Source organism: Cetorhinus maximus, chromosome 16, assembly GCF_964194155.1.
Source record: "Cetorhinus maximus chromosome 16, sCetMax3.hap1.1, whole genome shotgun sequence".
Lineage (NCBI taxonomy): Eukaryota > Metazoa > Chordata > Chondrichthyes > Lamniformes > Cetorhinidae > Cetorhinus > Cetorhinus maximus.
Window position 1 is genome coordinate 67420275 of NC_135894.1, and position 22684 is coordinate 67442958.

Genomic DNA, 22684 nt, shown 5'->3' on the forward strand with positions numbered 1-22684 from the left:
CCAAAATGGCACTGTCACATCAGTGATGGATATCGTGATTTGCCTGCTCTGTATACTTCCAGCAGCCATTCACTCTGCATACACCTTCACCAATATGGCAGACAGCACAATTCACCCCAAAAGTGTTCACATGGCCATCATTTGGAGCTCTGAGGGCATTCAACATGTATGTGTAGATTCATCCAGATTTTCTAGCATTACTACTAATATACTGATCTGCACTAGAATGAAGTAGGCTGGATTTTCTGGCCCTGCTTGCGGTGGGAAAAGTTATGGGCATGATGGAAAATTTGGAGAGGCAGAGTCCATTGACTTTCACAGGAATTTCCTGGCCTTTATTCTTCCGTGGGATGTGGACACCATTGGCAAGGCCAGCATTTGTTGCTCATCCCTAATTGCCCTTGAACTGAGTGACTTGCTAGGCCATTTTAGATGGGCCACATTGCTGTGGGTCTGAAGTCACACCTGCAGGCTAAGCTTGGTCAGGACAGTAGATTTTAGTGAACCAAATGGTTACCATTACTGAGATTAGCTTTCAATTCCAGATTTTATTAATTGAATTTAAATTCCACTAACTGGCATGGTGGGATTTGAACCAATGTCCCCAGAGCATTAACCTAGGCCTTTGGATTACTAGTCCAGTAACATTACCACTATGCCACCAACTCCCCATTAAGTATATATATTTATAAACATATCCAAATAGATTGTATGGTTCTGTGTTGGTCATATTTAGTTTAACCTTCACATCACTGTTCCTAACTGCTAATGAATGGCTTTGTCTTCAGTCTGCATACAAAGAGTAACTTATTTTTCAGTTACCTGTTTCTCCTATGTGCCCCTGAATGAAGACTTGCTGTTTGACAGCTAGATGCCACTTCCTTTCACTTTAGCCTATGTTTGTTTTTCTCTCCTCTGCCTGCCTGCTGCTGGTGATGGTTTGGCATGCTGAAAGAAACTCTTTGCATGCGAGGCCTGTGTAGTTTATACTCACTGAAACGACTCCGTACATCTTATCAGAGTAAGTTATGCATGTCTGTAGACCATATTTTATTCTGTTTTTGACGGATGACTACTATTGCTTTGCCACACTTGAGTGTAACTGGCAGAATTAATATTTTGAGCTGCAACTTCCAAGAGAAGAGCTAATATGGTTTCTTGATGAATTCTCCTTTTAAAGCAATCATGATATTCCATAATAATTATTGGAAAAACATTGATTAAAATGTGTTGTAATGATGTTGTAATTTCTTTTTACTTTTCACATATGAATAATTGACACATACCAGCATTCTTCTGTGTGGCAACTAAGTTATCCATATATTAAAACAAAAAAAGTATGGTCTATAATGTGCCCAAACTTTGAGTAGGTTAAGAAAAAATTGGTACATTGGATTCTTGTAATTGTCATTTTTCCAGCTGAAAATGTTTCAGTAAGAATTATATGCCAGGGTAATATTTTGATTAAACATTTCACAGTAAAATCACTATAAATTTATGATCAGTTACTCTATGCTTTGAGTGCTGCCATCCTTTTGCAAAGGTTATAATTCCAGTTTAGAGATATCCACAGACATTCAATAGTTTGACAATTCTAATATACCTTCTCAGTAGCAAAAGGGCAACAGATATAAATACACAGAACAAATTGCATTTTGAATTTTGGAACAATTTAAATGACAATGCTGTATGTTAACTTAGTAATTAGAGTTGACATCAAGCAGAATCCACTGTACAGAGCAAGGTATCAGACTTGCCAGTGCTCTCCAACTTATTCAGCCCTCATGGTCAGCTGAGGTTTCTTTATGGTATAATAGCTGATAATATTGAAGATTCAATAATCAGAGTAGAAATGAAAATAATGTAAATTTGGTTATATTGGTCAGCTCCTTTCATGCAGAGTTTTTTTCTGTAACATGATTGGGGATCACAAAATACCAAGCTTTTATTTGTTCAGTTACTGCTGGTTGTGATTTCAGCAATTTAAATTTTAGCACATTCTTGGTACACAATGTTCCTGGAAAAGAAAGAAATTAAGTCCAGTCAATTTGGATTAAATGAAGCATAGCATTCAAACAAATGTCAATCAATACATTTATCTTTCCAGAATTTACATTCAAGTGCGCAGGTATGTTACTGAATCTGTGATCTTTAAATGATTTACAGATTTTATGAAAGAACATTGTGAATCACACACAAATTAATTGTTGTTCAGAGCAGGTCAAAAATCTGACTATGGGCCTCTGTTTGGAGACCACTGAGGGTAGATGCTTTGCAGTACTTTAAAGTGCAGCTACTGTGGGTACTCTCATAACTGAATGGGTCACTCAGCAAATATATTAATTAAATTAGAACTGGAGAAATTAGTGCATTTTCTTGTGGGCATCTCTCCCCTGAACTAGATACACATTTGATTTGGTCAGTAATGCTAATGGAAATGGAAACTGATCAGACTGACTGTGCTTTAGGAAATAATAGCACCCAATGAGAATGAGAAGCTAAGATCAAACTGAGCCAGAGAAAAACGTGTCACTGTGTTGGGTTCTATAGTGAACATATACTATTTGATCTACAACTTAACAATGTATGACTTTGTTTAATGTTTTACTTCAGAATGCAGTTTACTTTCCTCATGAATAAAATTAGTAATAATGATAGCCAATTGCTGTTGCCAATAATATTCAATAGGACACTTTTTTTTTCTTTAAGGTCATTGAGTTAGAATTTTTATCTGACCTTGTGTTTGAACTGCAGTGCAAAAAATTATATTTATGCCCAATTGCTAGCCACCAATTAATATAGTATATTGAAGTTAAATGTTTACCCAATTATCTTCTCCAGCAGTGCTGGACAGTAAGGCATCAAAAATAGGACAAAAGGTAAGTAGCCTAAATAAACATTAACATTCAATTTATTGTCAAAATTACATAGAAATAACCTGAAAATGCACTGACAGAGCATTCATTCCTTTTCCCAGTTACATTTTTGACTTTGCATTATGCTAACACCAGCTTTCAGCATGCAATATTACAGAAGCCTGTCTGCTTCTGTAGTGCCAAAACTCAGGCAGTCAATTTCTGAGTGCTGACTGGCCTGTCATCTTCATGCATAATGCTCAATTCCTAGCATTACTACTAATATACTCATCTGCACTAGAATGAAGTATCCACTTAAGTAAAAACATAAAATGCTGGAAATGCACAAGAGATCTGTCAGTCTCTGTAAAGAGAAAGGACAGGTTATTAACATTTCAGGTACGTACTGACACCGTTTAAAAATAAGGGGTCGCTCATTTAAGACAGAGATGAGGAGAATTTTTTTCTGTCAGAGGGTAGTGAGTCTTTGGCACTCTCTTCCTCAAAAGGCGATGGAATATTTTCAAGGCAGAGCTAGATAGATTCTTCACAGAATTGCAGAATGTTATGGCGCAGAAGGAGGCCATTCGGCCCATCATGCCTGCACCTGCTCTCCGAATGAGCATTATGACTTAGTGCCATTCTCCTGCCTTTTCCACATACCCTTGCACATTGTTTCTATTCAAATAATCATCTAATGCCCTCTCGAATGCCTCAATTGAACCTGCCTCCACCACACTTCCAGGCAGTGCATTCCAGACTCAAACCACTTGCTGTGTGAAAAAGTTTTTTCTCACATCACATTTGCTTCTTTTGCAAATCACTTTAAATCTGTGCCCTCTCGTTCTCAATCCTTTTACAAGTAGGAACAGTTTCTTCCTATCTACTCTATGCAGATCCCTCATGATTTCGAACATCTTTATCAAATGTCCCCTTAGCCTTCTCCTTTCCAAGGAGAACAGTGCCAACCTCTTCAATCTACCTTCATAACTGAAGTTTTGCATCCCTGGAACTATTCTTGTAAAGCTCTTCTGCACTCTTTCCAATGCGTTCACATCCTTCCTATAGTTTGGCGCCCAGAACTGTACACAATACTCCAGTTGTCTTTTAACTAGTGTCTTATATAAACTCAGCATAATCTCCCTGTTCTTGTACTCTATGCCCCTATTAATAAAGCCCAGGATACTGTATGCTTTATTAGCTGCTCTCTCCACCTGTCCTGCCACCTTCAATGATCTATACACATATACACCCAGGTCCCTCTGCTCCTGCACCCCCTTAAGAATTGTACCCCTTATTTTTTATTGTCTCTCCATGCTCTTCCTACCAAAATACATCACCTCATACTTTTCTGAATTGAACTTCATCTTCCATCTATCTGCCCACTCCACCAACTTGTCTATGTCCTTTTGAAGTTCTATACTATTCTTAATTAACAAGGGGATGAAAGGTTATCAGGAATAGGCAGGAACGTGGGGTTGAGGTTACAATCAGATCAGCCATGATCTTATTGAATGGCGGAGCAGGCTCAAGGGGCCAAGTGGCCTACTCCTGCTCCTAATTCATATGTACGCTTTCATCAGGTGAAGACTGAAAGAATAAACAGGCATTTAGTAGGGTTGGAAAAATTAAGAAAATGGAAAAGGATGAGATAGAATCATGGTATTGAGTTACCTTACGTAGAATATACACTATAGAAGTAAGTTGTTCACCTCAACTAGTCCCTGCTGGTGTTTATACTCCACACGAGTTTCCTCCCATTTCATCTACCTCATCTCAGCCTTTCTATTCTTTCTATTCCTTTGATTTCCTTTTATTTATTTACTTGCCTAATTTCATTTTGCAAACATCTAAACTATTTGGCCCAACCACTTTCTGTGGTAGCAAGTTCCACATTCCAACTACTCTCTAATTAAAAATACTTCTCCTCATTTCCCAATTAGATATATTAGTAACTATCTTGGATTCTCCCACGTGGAAACATCCTCTCAACATCTATGCTGTCCATAATTTTAAAGGCCTTTATCAGGTTTCCTCTAAGTCTCTTTTATAAAGAAAAAAGCTTCAGCTTGTTAAATTTTGTCTCAGAACCTTTCAATTCTGATCCTTATAAATTTTTTTATTGTACTTTCTCGTGTGTTTCTGTGGCCTGAATTTTACCTTTGGCAGGCTCGCATGATTGGCGGGCCCCGGAGCGATTGGGAAACGGGCCCCCGACCATGATTTCACACTGGCTGGCCAATTAATGGCATGCTGTAAAGCTCAGCGCTGCGGGGGTGGAGGCGGGAAGAGGGCGGGCGATGATGTTTGTGCAGGTGAGCGCTGCAAGAAAGCTCCCTGAAGGCAGGCAGCAGCGGGCGCACTTCCACTTTTGCGCACGCCTGCCCAGCGAAATATCGTGCGCAATGATGTCGGGACGCTCGCCGGACGTCTTCTCGCGCCGTTTTACACCCGATCGGGTTGGGCGCGCGCCTGCCGGAGGAATGTAAAATTCAGCCCTAGGTCCTTTTTATTGTTTGGAGATCAGAACAGTGCACAGTATTCCAAGAGTGACCTGACCAGGATCCTATACAAGTTTAATTTAACTTCACTACTTTTGAATTCTATACCCCTAGAGATAAATTCCAACGCTTTGTTAGCATTTTTAATTGTTTTGCTGATCTGCGATGCTGCTTTTAATGACTTATTTTCCCCTGTATTGCTAAATTCCATTGCTTTTCAACCCTATTCAGATAAGGCATGGATACTGGTCTTAGAAGATTCTCAAGCATCAGGACAATTTTTGGGTACTACCCTGATGGTGTCTGCATTCCTTCCACTTGTACAATTTTCCTAGAGGAGACTAATTAAGAGGCCACCTCCATGTTTGGGTTCCCAAGACTGCAATCCCAATCTAAGGGCCCAAAGATGTGAATCACCAACAGTCCCACTGGGAGCTGAAGCATGTATGAGACAGCAAGGGCACCTCAAGATGGAGACATTCTGTGAAGCCATATGGAAATTTAAAAATAAAGAACGGCAGGCCATCAATGCTGAGGGGGAGCCCCTCCACAGAATTCCTTGTGGCCACGACTGTGGCCCTATGATCCCCATCTGATTCCTGGAATGGGGGATTTAAAGGAGGCATTGATGGCTCCCAGCCTGCTGCCAGGAAGCCGTCCCCATATATCTGGCAGGATTCAGCCTCAGCAGGGCGGCCCTTCCAGCATCGGGAAGATCCTGGCGGCGGCATCATGCTCCCCAATTGGTCCCTCAAGTGACCATAATTGGCAACCTGCTGTTGCCGGGCGGTCAGCCACGAATGTTCAGAGAGGGAGGCACATTGGGAAGCTGACCCGACATGCGACTCTCTCGGAATTTTCTCCTGGTTCCTTCCGCCTTCAAACACCTCCATGTGGCCAGGAAGATACCACCTGAATATTTCCATCTTCCTGTCAAAGTGAATCACCCATATTTATCTATGTTAGTCAGTTTGCCACTTAACTGCCCAATCTGCAAGTTTGCTAATGCCTTCTTGTATTATGATGCTTTCTTCCTCAGTGTCAGGTATAACCCCAGCTTTCTATCGTAGGAATAAGAAACTCAATATCAAAATTTTCCAAAGTCCAGGTCGTTGATGTAAATTATAAATAACAGTGGTCCCAGTACTTATCCTTGTGAAACACAGGCTTGAATCTTCTGGTCCGCCTGCGGGGGCGGGCCCCGCTCGCTGACGCATAAAATGATGCGCAGTGACGTCGAGCATGCGTCCCAGCGTCACCACGCATCATTCCAATCTTCAGTTCGGCAGGCATGCACCGGAGTCGGCTGCGTGCCCGCCGAACTGTCAAAGGCCAATTAAATAATATTTGAAATAATTAACAAGGCTGCCTGTCCAACATTAAGGTTGGTGGGCAGGCGAAGAGCCCATGCGGCCTTCGCATTTTTCATGAAGCCTCATCCACAGGCAGGATGAGGTTTCATGAAGGGTTTATAAATGTAATAAAAATGTTTATTAAAATTCATTGACATGTCCCAGCTCATGTGACACTGTCACATGAGGGAACATGTCTGAATAAATTTTTTTCCTTTATTTCAATTTTTCATAAGCAAAGCAATTTCCCTGAGGCAGCTCCATGCCTCAGGGAGATTTCTGCGCTCTTTCACGCGCATTCGCGAAAGAGCACAGGCCCTGACCCTCCCTCCTCCCCCCGCCCACACAGGGAGCACTCAGTGCTTTCGGGTGTGCGTCATGCTGGGCGAACCTTAATTGGCCCGCCCACGTAAAATGGTGGCGCGCAGCCGATCGCAGGTGGCAATTGGCTGCACGCCCACCCACCCATGCCCACCCAACCCAGAGAAAATTCTCCCCACTTACTGCCTTTTTCCAATCTGAATAACTATCCTTTATCACTATTTTGCTTTCTATTTTCAGCCAATTTGCTATCAATGATCTATTCTGACTCTACATGCCCCACCTTTGTCATGATCCTACTATGTATTTTATCAAAAGGTACTTTGAAAATCCAATAATATAACAACTACTGCAATACCTATATGTACTCTTTCCTCTATTCCATCAAAGAATTCTATCAAGTTAGTCAAGTCTGACTTAGTCTCTTGGAATCCATGACTACTTTTTTTAAATTATATTTTCTGTTTCTAGATACTATTCTATCACTTCTTTTAGTATAGATTCCAGAATCTTTCCTGTCAATGATGTTAAGCTGACCAGTCTATAGTTACCAGCTTTTGTTCTATCTCCTTCTTTGTAAACAGAAACAATAATTGCTGCCTGCCAGTTCTCTGGCACTACTCCCTCTTCTCCTCCAGGTTCCATGCCCTAAGCGGGCATTGGTGACTGTGGACTTCCACTGGATGTGTCTATGATTATGCTTGGTAAAGTACTTGCCATGGTTTGCCATTGCCTTTTGCAAAATGGCTGACCAGGTAACTCTTCTACTCTTACCGCCTGCCATCAGGCATATTGGAAGGATTTACAGGCTGATAATCAACCTGGCCACGTTATGAATGCACCTTCCGTGGGCATCAAATGGGACTTAAACCCAGAGTTTCTGACCCAGAGGTAGGGATGCTACCACTGCGCCACAAGACCTAACCCACTCTTCTATGCAACTTTTGTATATATAACCTGCTGCCCCTGCTATCTCCTCCCTAGTTTTCTTGAGTATGCATGAGTATAGATCATCCAGAACTAGGATTTTATCCTCTTTCAGTTTTGCTAATTTGTCAATTATTTTCTCCTTTTCTATCCCAAATGTATTTTTTAAAGATCATCCTCTAGGTAACTGTCTATTAGTTGTTTGATAGTACAGAACTTGAGTATTGCTGAAAAAAAAAGACATGTCGAAGCTTCTTGTCTTGCGCTCATCAGGACACTTTTGGAAGAATACCAATACAAGGGGAAAACAACAATATATACTGTATGTGAAGAGACTGCTGATTGGTTGGAAAGTGGACTCTGAGATTGGTAGAGGTGTTGCCATGGAGAATGTACCAGTGATGGTGACTGATAGTTAACTGCCAAGCATTGTTTGAAATTTAAACCAGGCAGCTTGGCCCTGATAGGTCAAGGCATTGCCCTGAGGAATGAGTCATTGTGCCTGTTTCAGCTGAACAAAATAAGTGACAGCCATTCGTTGACTCATTCCTCAGGGCAATGCCTTGACCAATCTGGGTCAAGTTGCCAGATTTAAATTTCAAACCTAACTTGGCAGTTAACTGTCAGTCACTGTTACTGATACATTCTACATGGTAACACCTCTACCAATCAGAGTCCACTGGCCAACCAATCAGCACTCTCTTCACATACAGTACAAACTGTTGTTTTCCTCTTTGTATTTGCATTCTTGCAAAATGTCCTGATGAGCACAAGACGAAAAGCTTCAATGTCTGTTTTTTCAGCAATAATTGTCTATTGTTATCATTAGTAAAAGCTGAGGTGAAGTAGTCTTTCAATACCATTTCTCATATTATCTGTGATCTTATCTTGCTTATCCTTAGTGACCCCATCACAACTTTATTTTTCCTTTAGTTAGTCACCTGGTTATAGAACACTTCATTACTTCTTTTTATATTCCTTGACAACTTGATTTTGCAATTTCTCTTTACCTTACTGATGTTTTCCTTTAACTTCTCTCCTAAGTTCTTTGTATTCCTCTTTGATCTCTTCCCTTTCTATATATAAATACTTCCTATACACTGTTTTCTGATGTGTCCCTATACTGAATGAATTATCCAGTATTTGTTCCTCCTCCTTACGTGTCAGGGTGTCTCTTAATCGGACTCCAGCTCAATCACTCTGAGCCAGAGTGCCTTGAGACAAAGGTATTTCTTGCAGAAGTGGCAGTCAGGGACAGTTTCATTGTCTAAAATCTCCCACATACTACAATCCTGACAGACTACCTGCACGGCCATGTCTTTATAATTAATTAAATTATTTTTGTAAGTTAACTGTAGTTTATTTCTTGGACTAATTGGTCACTTGAAGTGTAGATTTATTAATTTGATGCACTTTGCTTGATGCTAAATAAATTAGTAATTAGATACTGTGATTAATTACACAGCTATTTAACAGTTATTAGCATCATTAAATGCAGTTAGAATCTAATCCATAAGTTTTTTTTCTTTGACTTACTTAATCACACTAATATTAAATCATTACTTACCCAAGCATAACACTAAATTAAAGATATTATGCACAAAGAGATATCTAAATACTTACCTATGTGTTTATTTTAATTTCCTCAGGTTCTGCCACCCCTCTCTGTTTGTTGATTCAGACATCTCTTATACTATTTCCACTGGTTGAATCGTTTACTTATTTGCTGTTGTATTTTCTATCACCCCTTAGTTAAAATTACTTCAGTATCTTCTTTCGCCTCTGCACCAAATTCCTATTGCAAGTCACTCCATTTAGTAGCTTCTCCCTATTAACGTTCTAGATAGCCAGGCAGTGAAAGATAGAACTGAAGCCTAATCCTTACACACTTATAAGCTTTTATTTATAGAAACACCTATTACAAACATGCACCTCAAAACTCAATAAACACAGTTTCAGTTTGCTCCTATATATGGAGCTCAAGTAAATCCCCAGTTAATGTCCACCGCCTGAATATAATTAAACACCCAATTAATATACAATTAACATTCCCAGCTCTCTGCCACAGAGCTCTTACAGCACAGAAGGAGTCCATTCATCCCAACATGCTTGTGCCGGTTTTTTAAAAGAGCTATCCAATTAGTCCTATTCCCCTATTCTGAGATGGGAGAGAATCAAAACCAAGACCAATCAGAAAAGGAGCAAATGGGTTGAATGACCTGTAAGCATTATATTGGAAGGCTGCTCTTTGTGCCTAATTTCCTGCAAGTCACTTAAATGATACATTGCTGTTTTTGCTCATTTTCTTTCTTTTTTTGCACTTTTGTTTTTGTAAGCTATTTCATAGGGTAAAAGTTCACAGGTGCGCATAGGGTACAGTATTCACTATCTGTGTGAAATGATGAGGAGAAACAGAGGTCAAGGAGGGAGATCGGAAGGTGGGAGTGGAAAGGGAGGTTGGGGAAACATTAGAAACCGTGTCAGGAGTGACAGTGGCTGAAAGAGTCAGAGTAGAACTCAGCCTGATTGTGGAATGACCTGTGTGTTTTTAAATGTGGGACAGGACAGAATTCTCCTGGCCCTCTTGGCTTCACATTCAGGTAAGTAAATTTTAAAACTTACCGTTTAGGTAACAGGTAATCCCAAAGTCTGGTTCTCCGAAGGTCGTGCTCACAAGATGCCCCAATCTGCATTTTGTCCCCCCCACAAAGTAGACAAGACCGCATCTTGAGCAGTGAATGCAGTAAACTAAATTGAAGGAAGTATTTTTTTTTGGTTTTGGACCGTAGCTGCTGGTGAAGACCTCTTCTTTTCCATTTACGCCACCTCTGACAACATCTTTTATTACTTGTTCCTATTGCCTTGAACTTTTAATCCCTTTCTTTTCATTTAATCTCTCCTGACTTCCACCCTATAACAAACCTTCCTGATTGATCTTTCCCCTCTCCCCTTTCGCTGCCTCTGTACTTGCTTAAAACCTGTTATATCTCTAACCTTTTCTAGTTCTGACAGAAGCCCATCAACCTGAAACATAAACTCTATTTTTCTCTTCTCAGATGTTGCCACACCTGCTGAGTCTTTCCAGCACTTTTAGTTTTCATTTCAAATTTCCAGCATCTACGGTATTTTGCTTTTGCTTGGAGGTGAAGGAACATCATTTGCTATGTAGGACAGACTATCAAAGTTTTAAGCAACTTGATAAAACATACCCCTGTAGCTCTGATGAAAAAGTTTTACATTCATTCTTGGGGAATGTGTATTATCCCACTTCGAAAAATAAATTAATTTTTAGATACTGGGTACAAGCAAGTGGATGATCCATCTCGGCCTCCTGCTGAGGTCCCCAGCATCACAGATGCCAGTCTTCAGCCAATTCGATTCACTCCACATGATATCAAGAAACAGCTGAAGACACTGGATACTGCAAAGGCTATGGGTTCTGACAACATTCCAGCCATAGTACTGAAGCCTTGTGCTCCAGAACTAGCTGCGCCTTTAGCCAAGTTGATCCAGTGCAGCTACAACACTGATTTCTACCTGACAATGTGGAAAATTTCCCAGGTATGCCCTGTACACAAAAAGCAGGACAAATACAACCCAGCCAATTACCACCCCATCAGTCTATACTCGATCATCAGCAAAGTTATGGAAAAGGTTGTCAACAGTGCTGTCAAGCGGCACTTACTCAGAAATAACCTGCTCACTGCCCAGTTTGGATTCCACCAGGGCCACTTGGCTCCTGAACTCATTACAGCCTTGGTCCAAACATGGAAAAAAGAGTTGAACTCAAGGGGTGAGGTGAGAGTGACTGCTCGTGACACCAAGGCAGCATTTGACTGAGTGTGGCATCAAGGAACCCTAGCAAAACCAGAGTCAATGGGAACCAGCAGAAAAACCTTCCACTGGTTAGAGTCATACCTAGCACAAAGGGAAATGGTTGTGACTATTGGAGGTTAATCATCTCAAACCCAGGGCATCGCTTCAGGAGGACCTCATGGTCATGTCTTAAGCCCGACCATCTGAAGCTGCTTCATCAATGACCTTCCCTCTATCATAAGGTCAGTAGTGGGGATGTTTGCTGATGATTGAATGGTGTTCAGCACCATTCGCGACAACTTGGATACTGAAGCAGTCCGTGTCCATATGCAGCAAGACCTTCGAACTTGGGCTGATAAGTGGCAAGTTACATTTGTGCCACACAAATGCCAGACAATGACCATCTCTAAGAAGAGAGAATCCAACCATCTCCCCGTGACATTCAATGGTATTCACACCACTGAATCTCCCCCTATCAACATCCTAGGGAGATTACCATTGACCAGAAACTGAACTGGACCAACCATATAAACACTGGTTACAGGAGTAGGTCAGAGGCTGGGAAATCTGTGGTGAGTAACTCATCACCTGACACCCCAAAGCCTGTCCACCATCTACAAGGCACAAGTCAGGAGTGTGATGGAAAATTCTCCACTTGTCTGGATGAGTGCAATACCAACAACACTCCAACTCAACACCATCTAGGACAATGCAGCCTACTTGACTGGCATCCCATTCACTACCTTCAACATTCAATCCCTCCACCACTGATGCACAGTGGCAGGAGTGTGTACTATCTACAAGATGCACAGCAGCAACTCACCAAGGCTCCTTTGAAGCACCTTCCAAACTCTCAACCTCTACCACCAAGAAGGAAAAAGTTAGCAGATACATGGGAACACCATCATCTGGAAGTTCCTCTCTGAGCCATGCATGATCCTGACTTGGAACTAATCGCTGTTCCTTCACTGTCGCTGAGCCAAAATCCTGGAACTCCCTTCCTAACAGCACTGTGGGTGTACCTACACCACAGGGAGTGCAGAGGTTCAAGAAGGCAGCTCACCACCACCTTCCCAAGGGCAATTAGGGATGGACAATCATGGCACTCACATGCTGTGAAAGAACAATAAAACACTGGGTACAGTGTGTGTTTCATTGGACCATTCCCATGATTTGCAGGGACCCATTTATTTCAGTGTTTTTCTCTCCCCTATCATGCATACCACATCCTTAAATGAGCTCCAATTATTTGGTAAACTGTACAGCCTGCAATTGAAACCAAATACTCCTGATGTGAAAAATTTAGTTGGTAGTATTTTATGCAATATCTATCAAGCTTTGCAACATATTTGAGCAGAAAGGTTCAGTTCCAGTGAGAGAATTTCAGTTTGTCATTCTCACTTTCACTAGACAAATAATGGATATAGAAATCTGGTTCAGTAATCACAAAGCTCAGTAAATTTGCAAAGAATTTATCAATGGTCATTTATAATCCATTTCAGTTCAGGTTCATGTTTTTTATTGGCCTTTGGGTTCATGCACAACATTTTTAGGAATAAGGCTAAATAACATACCTAAGAACTCCTTTAATAAAGATCATCTTTAATATTTGGTTTTTCTTTTTTTAAATTACATCATTTTCTTCACTGTCCAATTTGAAAAGCTGCTGTTACAGCATTAAGCCTTGGATGCTGTGAAGGTATGTTTGACATTTGCTTCCCTCTAGTTGTTTGCTGATGTGTATATGTATGTTGGAATGAATGAGGATCATGACATTGGATTTTTTAATCCTTTAAGTATGAATAATGCAAATAGCAACACAGTCCTCTGCAATGTGTTAAAGTCTAGGCATTAAATTCATCTTGTATTTAATTTTATACACCACAGCAAAACTGCATTACATTTTTCTGCCAATGTATTGTGAATAGCATAATGCAATATAATTTCAGTTTGTATCATGCCATATGATTTTACATAGATTATATGATAGATTAAGCAGGGTTTTTTTGTTTTTACACAATGCCAACTTAGTTCATTTTCATGGAAGTAGAAAAATTCTTCCAAAAGTAAATAAACTGTGAATTTATCCCAAATATAACATAACAGCTGTTCTCACTTTCTTTGAAGCCTTGTTGGAACACTCAAGAAAAAAATCCTTCTCTTCCAACATATTCTCTATACATGAGTAATCAATTAATAAAGGTCCAGCAAAAGTGTGTTATATTATTGACGTGCATCTTTCCAAATGGATCATAGGATGGTATGTTAATCGTATATATGGAGGGGCGAGTGATAAGCATATTACAATCTGATGTATTTAAAGCCAGAAAAAAAGGAAATGACCTTTTAACTCTCAAGAGGGTCTGAGGGCAAAAGCTTCATTCATATGGCAGAATTTTCTGACTGCCGGGCGGGCGGCCCGGACCCAATCTCTGGCAGGCGGGGAGATGATCCCTGCCAGAGAAGCGGGCCCCGCCGCCATTTTACGTGGGCAGACAAATTAAGGCCCGCCCAGCGTGATGCCTGGCGGGAAGTGCTATGCGCTTCCTGTGCGGGTGGGGGGGATTCCCCAAAAGCGAGAGTGCGCTTTTTCACACATGCGCATGCGCACGAAAGAGCACACATCTCCCTGAAGCCAAGTGCTGCCTCAGGGAGATCGCTTACACTTTGAAAAAGATTAAAAATAGAAAAAAAAAATTCCCTAACATGTCTCCCTCATGTGACAATGTCACATGAGTTGGGACATATTCATAAATTACAGTAAAACTTTATTAAACTTTTTAGAACCCTGCATGAAACCTCATCCCGCTGGTGGATGAGGTTTCATGTTTTTTCCATTTGCTGCCGATGCTCCTGGCCTGCCCATCAATCTTAAGGTTTAATTGTTTAAATGATCCTGTCAATGGCCTCAGTTGGCCATTGACAGGTTGGCGGGTGCACAGCTGATTTTGCTGTACCCCCGCCTTCCTGATATTTAAATGGGGCGGGATGAAGTCGGTATTGCCCAACGTCATCCCGCTTCATTTTACGTGTCGGCGAGCAGGCCCCACCCCCTGCTCGCCGACAGCAAAATTCTGCCCATAGTATGTTTGATGTTGTATCTGAATAATAGGAACATAGGGTTGTAGGTCATTCATCCCCAAGAGCCTGCTCTATTAGATCGTCACTGCTCTATACCTCAACTCTAATAAATTGCCTTAGCTCCATAGATCTTGATACCCTTACCTGACAAAAGTTTATCAATCTCAGTCTTAAAAATTCCAATAGTCGATATCCACAGCTGGTTGGGGGAGAAAATTCCAGATTTCTACTAACCTTTTTTTGAAAAAGCACCTCCTCATTTCCCTCATGAATGTCCGAGCTCTAATTTTGACTATGTACCCTCATCCTCGATTACCCCATCAGAGGAAATAGTTTCTCTGTATCTATCCTATTGAATCCTTCCGATATTTTAAACATCTCAATAAGATCTACCCTCAATCTTTTATATTCAGTGGAATACATGCCAAATTTATTCACCTGTTTTCATAATTTAATCCTCTAAGTCCCTTCTAAGTCATTGCCACTTATGGTATAAAAAAGTTCTTCCTCGCATCCTCCCCTTTATCTCTTGCCCAAAACCTTTAATCTGTATCCACTCGTTATCATCATCTAATGGGAACAGATTTTCTTTGTCTACCTTATCTAAGCCTGTCATAACCTTGTACATCTCTATCAAATCTCCCCTCAATAATCAGCAAATCATATGGGATCTTGGGTTTTATAAATAAAATCAGCATTATTCTGATGGATCTGCATTACCCTCTCACTAATATATTCTTCCTGTAGTACAGTACCCAAAATTTTACACAGTATTCCAGGTGGGGTCTAACCAATATTTAATAGAAATGAAGCATAACCTCCTCCCCTTTGTCATGCAGACCCCTCTTATAAACACCAACATTCCATAGACTCTTTAACTGCTTTTCGTACATGTCCACTAACTTTAAGTTATTTGTGTACTTAGACTCCCAAATCTCATTACTGCCTGACAGTTCTTCATTTCTGACCATTCAAAGTCTAAAGTGGATGACTTCATACTTTCCCACCTTAAACTCTATCTGCTTTAGATGTGCCCACTTACTTAATCATCTTTGCCCCTTTAAAACTTACTGCTCCCATCTGCAGTACTTACCTTCCCTCATAATTTGGTGCCATCTATAAACTTGGATATCCATCTCTCTATTCCTTTGTCTACCTGTTGTCCTTGTCCTTCTAGACGACAGAGGTCGCAGGTTTGGGAGCTGCTATCAAAGCAGCATTGATAGGTTGCTGCAATATATCTTGTAGTTGGTACACACTGCCACAGTGTGCTGGTTATTGAGGGACTGAATAGTTAAGGTGGTGGATGGCGTACTGATCAACCGTGCTGCTTTGTCTTGGATGGTGAACCTCGAATATTGTTGAAGCAGCATTCATCCAGACAGGTGGCCCATTTCCACATTGTCAGATAGATGCCAGTGCTGTAGCTGTTCTGGAACCTGGGGTTTATGTGCCTAGACCTTTGAAGGTGGCAGGACATGTTGAGAGCATAATCAGCAAATCACATGGGATCTTGGGTTTCATAAATAGAGTTATTGAGTACAAAGGCAGGGAAGTTATGCTGAACCAGAACTATGAAGTTCCGGTTAGGCCACAACTGGAGTATTGTGTCCAATTCTTTAGGAAAGACATGAGATTTCTTAGGAGGGTGCAGAGGAGATTTACAAGAATGGTTCCAGGGATGAGGTATTTTAGCTACAAGGTGCGGTGGAGAAGCTGGGGCTGTTTTCTTTGAAGCAAAAAAGATTGAGGGGAGATTTGATAGAGATGTACAAGATTATGACAGGTTCAGATAAGGTAGACAAAGAAAATCTGTTCCCATTAGATGATGATACGAGTGGATACAGATTTAAGGTTTTGGGCAAGAGATAAAGGGTAGGATGCAAGGAGGAACTTTTTTATACCATAAGTGGCAATGACTTAGAACTGTGAGGGTGGTGGAAGCAGAGATGATCACTGATTTCAAAAGGAAATTGTGTGGGCACTTTCGGGAAATAAACTTGCAGGGCCAAAGGGATAGAGCGGGGAATGCAACAGACTGGTTTGCTCTACAGATTCTGTGACTGCGTCTCCTTCAGTCAGTTGTTTAATTGGTTGGCTGCTTGGCTTGATGGTAATGTTAGAATGAGGGATATTCCAGGCTATGTGTTAGAGTACAATTCTGCTGCTGCTGGTAGCCTGGAGCACCTTGTGGATGCCCAGTTTTGAGTTGCTAGATCTGTTCTGAATCTATCCCATTTGGCACACAACCATGATGGAGGTGTCCTCAGTCTGTAAACTGTACAATGGCCACTCTTACCAATAACATAGATGTATCTGTGACAGTTTGGTGAGGATGAGGTTAAGTTTTTTTTTCTCATGTTGGCGCTCTCATCACCTGCTGTAAGCCCAGTCTAGCAGCTATGTCTTTCAGGACCCGGTCAGCTCAGTCAGTAGTGTTGCTACTGAGACATACCTGGTAATGAAAATTGATTTCCCCTGCCCAGAGTGCATTCTGTGCCCATGCAAACCTCAGTGCTTCTTCCAAGTGGTGTTAAACAGAGGAACTCTGACTGATCAGCTGTGGGAGGCTGACAGATGGTAAACAGTTGGCTGATAGGTATTATTATGTAGATATGACTATGTTAAACTGTTCCTTGACTAGCCTGTAGGATAGCTACCCAATTTTGACAAAATTCCCCAGGTGTTAATGAAGGTTGACTGTGTTGGGTGTACCTTTGTTGTGTCCGAATTTGTGGCCTATTTCAGTACTAGGTGATCCTCCAGTTTTAATGCAATTTTTTTGCAGTGGTTTGGTACAACTGAGTGGCTTCAGTGTCTCATTATAGTCCAGACCAGGTAAGGATGGTAGCTCTCCTTTCCAGTTGGGTTTTTGTGACAACTGACAGCTTCATTACTGCTACGAGCTTTTTATTCTGGATTATTTAATTAATTAATTATAAATAACAATTTATTTGATTAATCAAATTCACGAACTGCTGTTCTGGGATTTGAACTCTCATCTTCAGATTATTAGTACAGACCTCTGGATTACTAGTCCAAAAATATAACTCCTATGTTACCATACTATGAACTTTTGAGATACAAAAGCTTGAGGCAGAATTTTACCCTTGGCGTGCGAGATTGACGAGCGGGAGCGGTCAGGAAGCCGACCGCCACCTGCGATCGGCAGCGCTGTGCGATTTTATGTAGGCAGGTCAATTAAGACCCGCCCAGCGTGATACGCGAGTGGCAGCACTGAGCACTGCCTGTGCAAGTGGGGGGAGGAGGGCGAGCAAGCCTAGGATGAACTTCGGGCATGCACATGAGTGAGTGCAGAATAATCTCCCTGAGGCATGGTGCTGCCTCAGGGAGATGAATTTTTTTTTTAATAATAAAGAGCAGAAAAATGTAATGAAGCATGTTCCCTCATGTGACTATGTCACATGAGCAGGGACATAATTTATTTTATTTGTAACTAAAAACATTTACTTTTGAAAACCTCATCCCGCCTGTGGATGAGGTTTCCAAAAAAATGCAAAGGCTGCTTGGCCTTTTCGCCTGCCCGCCAACCATTAGGTTGAACTGGCAGTGAAAAATTAAAGTTAATCGTTAACTTAATGGCCTTAATAGGCCTTTTAATTGTTGTTGGGCACGCTGCTGGCTCCGATGCGCGCCCGCTGACCGAACTATCATGCAACTGTGCATTGACATCGGCACGCTCGGCCGACGTCATCGCACGTCATTTCACGCTCAGTCGGGTCGGGCGCATGCCCACCCTCCGAGCTAAAAATTCTGCCCTTAAATTATCTCAGGAGTTTGAACATACTTAGTTCTGTGTTTGCATCGACATTTCTTCTCTCCATAACCTCGCACAGCTTTTTTTTATTCTTTTATGGGATGTGAGCATCGCTGGCTAGGCCAGCATTTATTGCCCATTACTAATTATCCTTGAGAAGGAGGTGATGAACTGCTGTTCATGTGGTATAGGTACACCCACAGTGTTGTTAGAAAAGGAGTTCCAGGATTTTTACCTGAAGGAACAGCAATATAGTTCCAATTCAGGATGGTATGTAGTTTGAAGGGGAAACTCAGGTGGTGGTACTTCCATGCATCTGCTGCCTTGTCCTTCTAGGTGGCAGAGGTCACGTGTTTGGAAGATGCTGCTGAAGGAGCTTTGGTGAATTGTTGCAGGGCATCTTGTAGATGGTGCACACTGTGCATCAGTGGTGGAGGGAGTGAATTTTTGAAATGGTGGATGGGTTGCCAGTCAAGCAGACTGCTTTGTCCTGGATGGTGTCAAAGCTTCTCGAGTGTTGTTAGAGCTGCACTCATCTAGGCAAATGCAGAATATTCCATCACACTGTTGACTTAAACACAAATCTTTAACCCTTGGCACACAGAAACTGTAGAGGTATTCTGTCCTTGTACAAATGTCTATTGGAGGGATTGAGGCTTAATGCATTCATTACAGTCTTGTGTTACAGAACCAAGTTCTATTTGAAATGGTGGATTTTACCACATGGACTGATAGTTGCTTTTATGTGTAAGCTAAGGTGTTTGCATAAATTTAAGTCTATTCTCACATTGTCATTGGCAAGCTTGGATAGGTGACTTTCCATCCCATCATCCAAGCTATTAATAAATGCAATCAATAGTTGAGGCCCCATCACAGATCCTTGCAGAACACCACTAGTCATAGCCTGACAATCAGGCTCATTACTACTCATTAACCCTATTCTCCTTCTCTGACCACTCAGCCAATTTCCTAACCAGATCGATAATTTGACTTCAGTTCCATAAGCTTTAACTTCAGCTGTCGCTTATAAGGAACTTGCTAAAATGCCTTCTGGCAATCCATATAATTAACATCCAAAGACGATCCCCTGCCCACTACTTTAGTCATCTCTCCAAAAAATTCAGTCAGGTTCATCAGGCGGCATTATAAATCCAAGCCAGGTCCTTTTGATCAGTTGAAAATTTTTGAGATTTTCAGTCACTCTCTCCTTACTTATAGACTGTAGTAAATCCCTGACAACAGGTATCAGGCTATCTGGTCTATAATTCCATGGTTTCTCTGTGTCACCTTTCCTAAGTAGTGGAATGACTTGCGCTATTTTTCAATCTAAAGAAAAATTCCCAAATCAAGGGGAAATTATAGTTAGTAGGCCACTTCAGAAGGCAGTTAAGAATCAACAATCCAACACATTATTTCCAGCTTTTAAAAAAAACTGAATTCAAACTCTCGAATTGCCATGTTGAAATTTAAACCCACATTTTCATAGCATGTAAATGCAAAAAAAAGGATAAAAATTGAAACCTGCATTATACCTTTCAATTACAAGTAGAAACTGATCACATTTTTTGGGTATGTTCCTTAAATATGACAGTATCATCTGGCTCTCACCAATACTCCAGCTAGTGGAGGCTTCATCTGTGAACTTGGGAATTCCATATTGTAGTTTGATAGCCGATGCAGCCCTAACATCAGAGCCTATAACAAATTCCCACCTTACCACAATATCTACCAGCAGTATCTCCACAAATGGATCTGAAAACTTCAGTGCTGCAACATGCAAGACTGCTACTCCTTCAGTGTCTGAAACTACTAATGCAGCACGTGCTTCTAAGGGCTGCACCAGAACTTGATTTCCTTCATCACAAGAGGTAACATGTCAATAAAGGGCAGTTTTCTGACTTCCAGCTTGCTGTGCATGGCTAATGAGTGTTCAGGGAGGAAGTAACAGCAGTTTGGCAAAAGTTCACATTGTCAGATATTAGGATCGCCCCACCAGAAACCCATGAAAGGGTGGAGAATCCAAGTCCTTGATCCTTTTAATGTGATTTGTCATTAAGTTTGAGATTGTTTACCAATAAATAGGTTGTCAAAATGTTTTCGGGAAGAAAGTGACCTTTAAGTAACTAACCTATTTTCAGCAATGCACATTTTGGATGTTTGCCTGACTAGTTCTTTTAGTTCAGAAGGCCATTCAAAGTCTACAGGTTAGTGCAAACGTGTGTACTTTTCCTCTCCCATTTAATTTCCATGAGTTTTTGCATGAAAGTCGCTGTAAGTAGGAGATTAAAAGATTGCGGCGTCCTTTACAAGGCATGTAGGATCAGTATGAACAGGGCAAGCAATTATGATTCTTCTTAACCAGTCAGATTGAAAATTGTGCAGTATAAATCAGTCACTTCGAGTAGTGAAAGCAGTGTCAAATCAGATGCAGAAAGTGAAATGAAGAGAACAAAAGAAAGATTGGATTGAGAGTGAGGCAGAGCAAAAAAAAAGAAAAAGTTAAAAGCTGCATTTTTAAAAAATCTCCAACAATTAAAAGCTGAATGAATAAGACCTCCTCATTTGTAAAAGTTAATTTTCAGTGCCAGGGACGTTGTCTGACAATAATTAGAACTTATCATGCTATTAAAAGGATAATTAAACTGAAAGGGACAAACCTTAATTTTCTGTAACAAAAACAGAAAATGCTGGAAAAACTCAGCAGGCCTAACAGCATCTGTGGAGAGAAAAAAAAACAGAGTTAATGTTTCGAGTCCGTATGACTCTTCTTCAGAGTTAAAGAGAAGAAAAATGTGATGAAATTTATACTGTTTAAGGGGGTGGAGCAGGTGCAGCTGGATAAAAGGCCAGTGATAGGTGGAGGCAAGGGAGAGATTGCCAGAGATGCCATGCACAAAAGAACAAAGGGGTGTTAATGATAATGGTACTGGGTAAAGGAGATGCTGATGGTGGCATTAAGGCCAGAAAGCAGAATGTGATAATAGCAGGACAAGGGTAAGCACTTTGGAATGAACAACATGAGCAAGTGACAGATGGCCCTTGTGGGGATGAGGTAGGGGGAGGGGACGGTGGTGTGAAAAAAGATTGAAAATAGGATAAAAGGTGGGGATAAAACAATGAATAAAATGAAAATAAAAATAAGTGGATAAAAAATAAGAATTAAAAAATGAAAAATAAGAATTAAAAAATTAAAATGAATATTGAAAAAAGGGGAAATAAAAGGGGTGAAGATGGAGGGGAGAGCTCATGATCTGAAGCCTATAAACTCGATGTTAAGTCCGGAAGGCTGTAAAATGCCTAATCGGAAGATGAGGTGCTGTTCCTCCAATTTGTGTTGGGCTTCACTGGAACACTGCAGCAGGCCAAGGATGGACATGTGGGCATGAGAGCAGGATGGGGTGTTGAAATGGCAAGTGACAGAAAGTTCTGGGACCGCAAAGCGGTCACCCAGTCTGTGTTTGGTTTCTCCAATGTAGAGGAGACCGCATTGGAGCACCAAATGCAGTAGACCAAATTGAAGGAGGTGCAAGTGAAGTGCTGCTTCACCTAAAAGAAGTGTTTGGGCCCTTGGATGATGAGGAGGGAAGAGGTAAAGGGGAAGGTGTTGCATGATCTCCAGAGGAAATGAGGTCAGTGACAGTCCTGGAAACAATGGCTTGATGTTCAGCGGTGGGGTCATGGTCCAGGGAGAGGTCGGAGGAAGTGTCTGAGAGTTGGCGCTCAGCCTCTGCGAGGTAGAGGTCAGCACGACAGACAACAACAGCACCACCCTTGTCAACGGGTTTGATAACAAAGTCAGGGTTGGACCTGAGAGAATGGAGACAGGTTAGTGTGCGTGAGAGAAGCAGAGAAATTGAGACGGCTGATGTCACACAGACAGTTCTCAATGAAAAGATCAAGAGCAGGTAAGAGGCCAGAGGGAGGGGTCCAAGTGGAGGGAGAACACTGGAGGTGGGTGAAAGGATCCGTAGAACGGGGGGAGGACTCCTGCCCAAAGAAGTGAGCACGGAGACAAATGCGGCGGAAGAAGAGTTCAGCATCGTGCCAAGCCCG

The 22684-nt window shown here is 41.3% G+C and overlaps 1 protein-coding gene across 1 annotated transcript in view; it reads left to right on the plus strand.

Moving 5' to 3' along the window:
* Nucleotides 1-22684, plus strand: part of stxbp5l (syntaxin binding protein 5L) — a 578167-nt gene that overhangs the window by 444879 nt on the left and 110604 nt on the right. Inside the window, exon 19 of the mRNA XM_078559960.1 lies at nt 956-1021. Within this exon, the coding sequence (XP_078416086.1) occupies nt 956-1021 (66 nt within the window). The remainder of the gene's footprint in view (nt 1-955; nt 1022-22684) is intronic.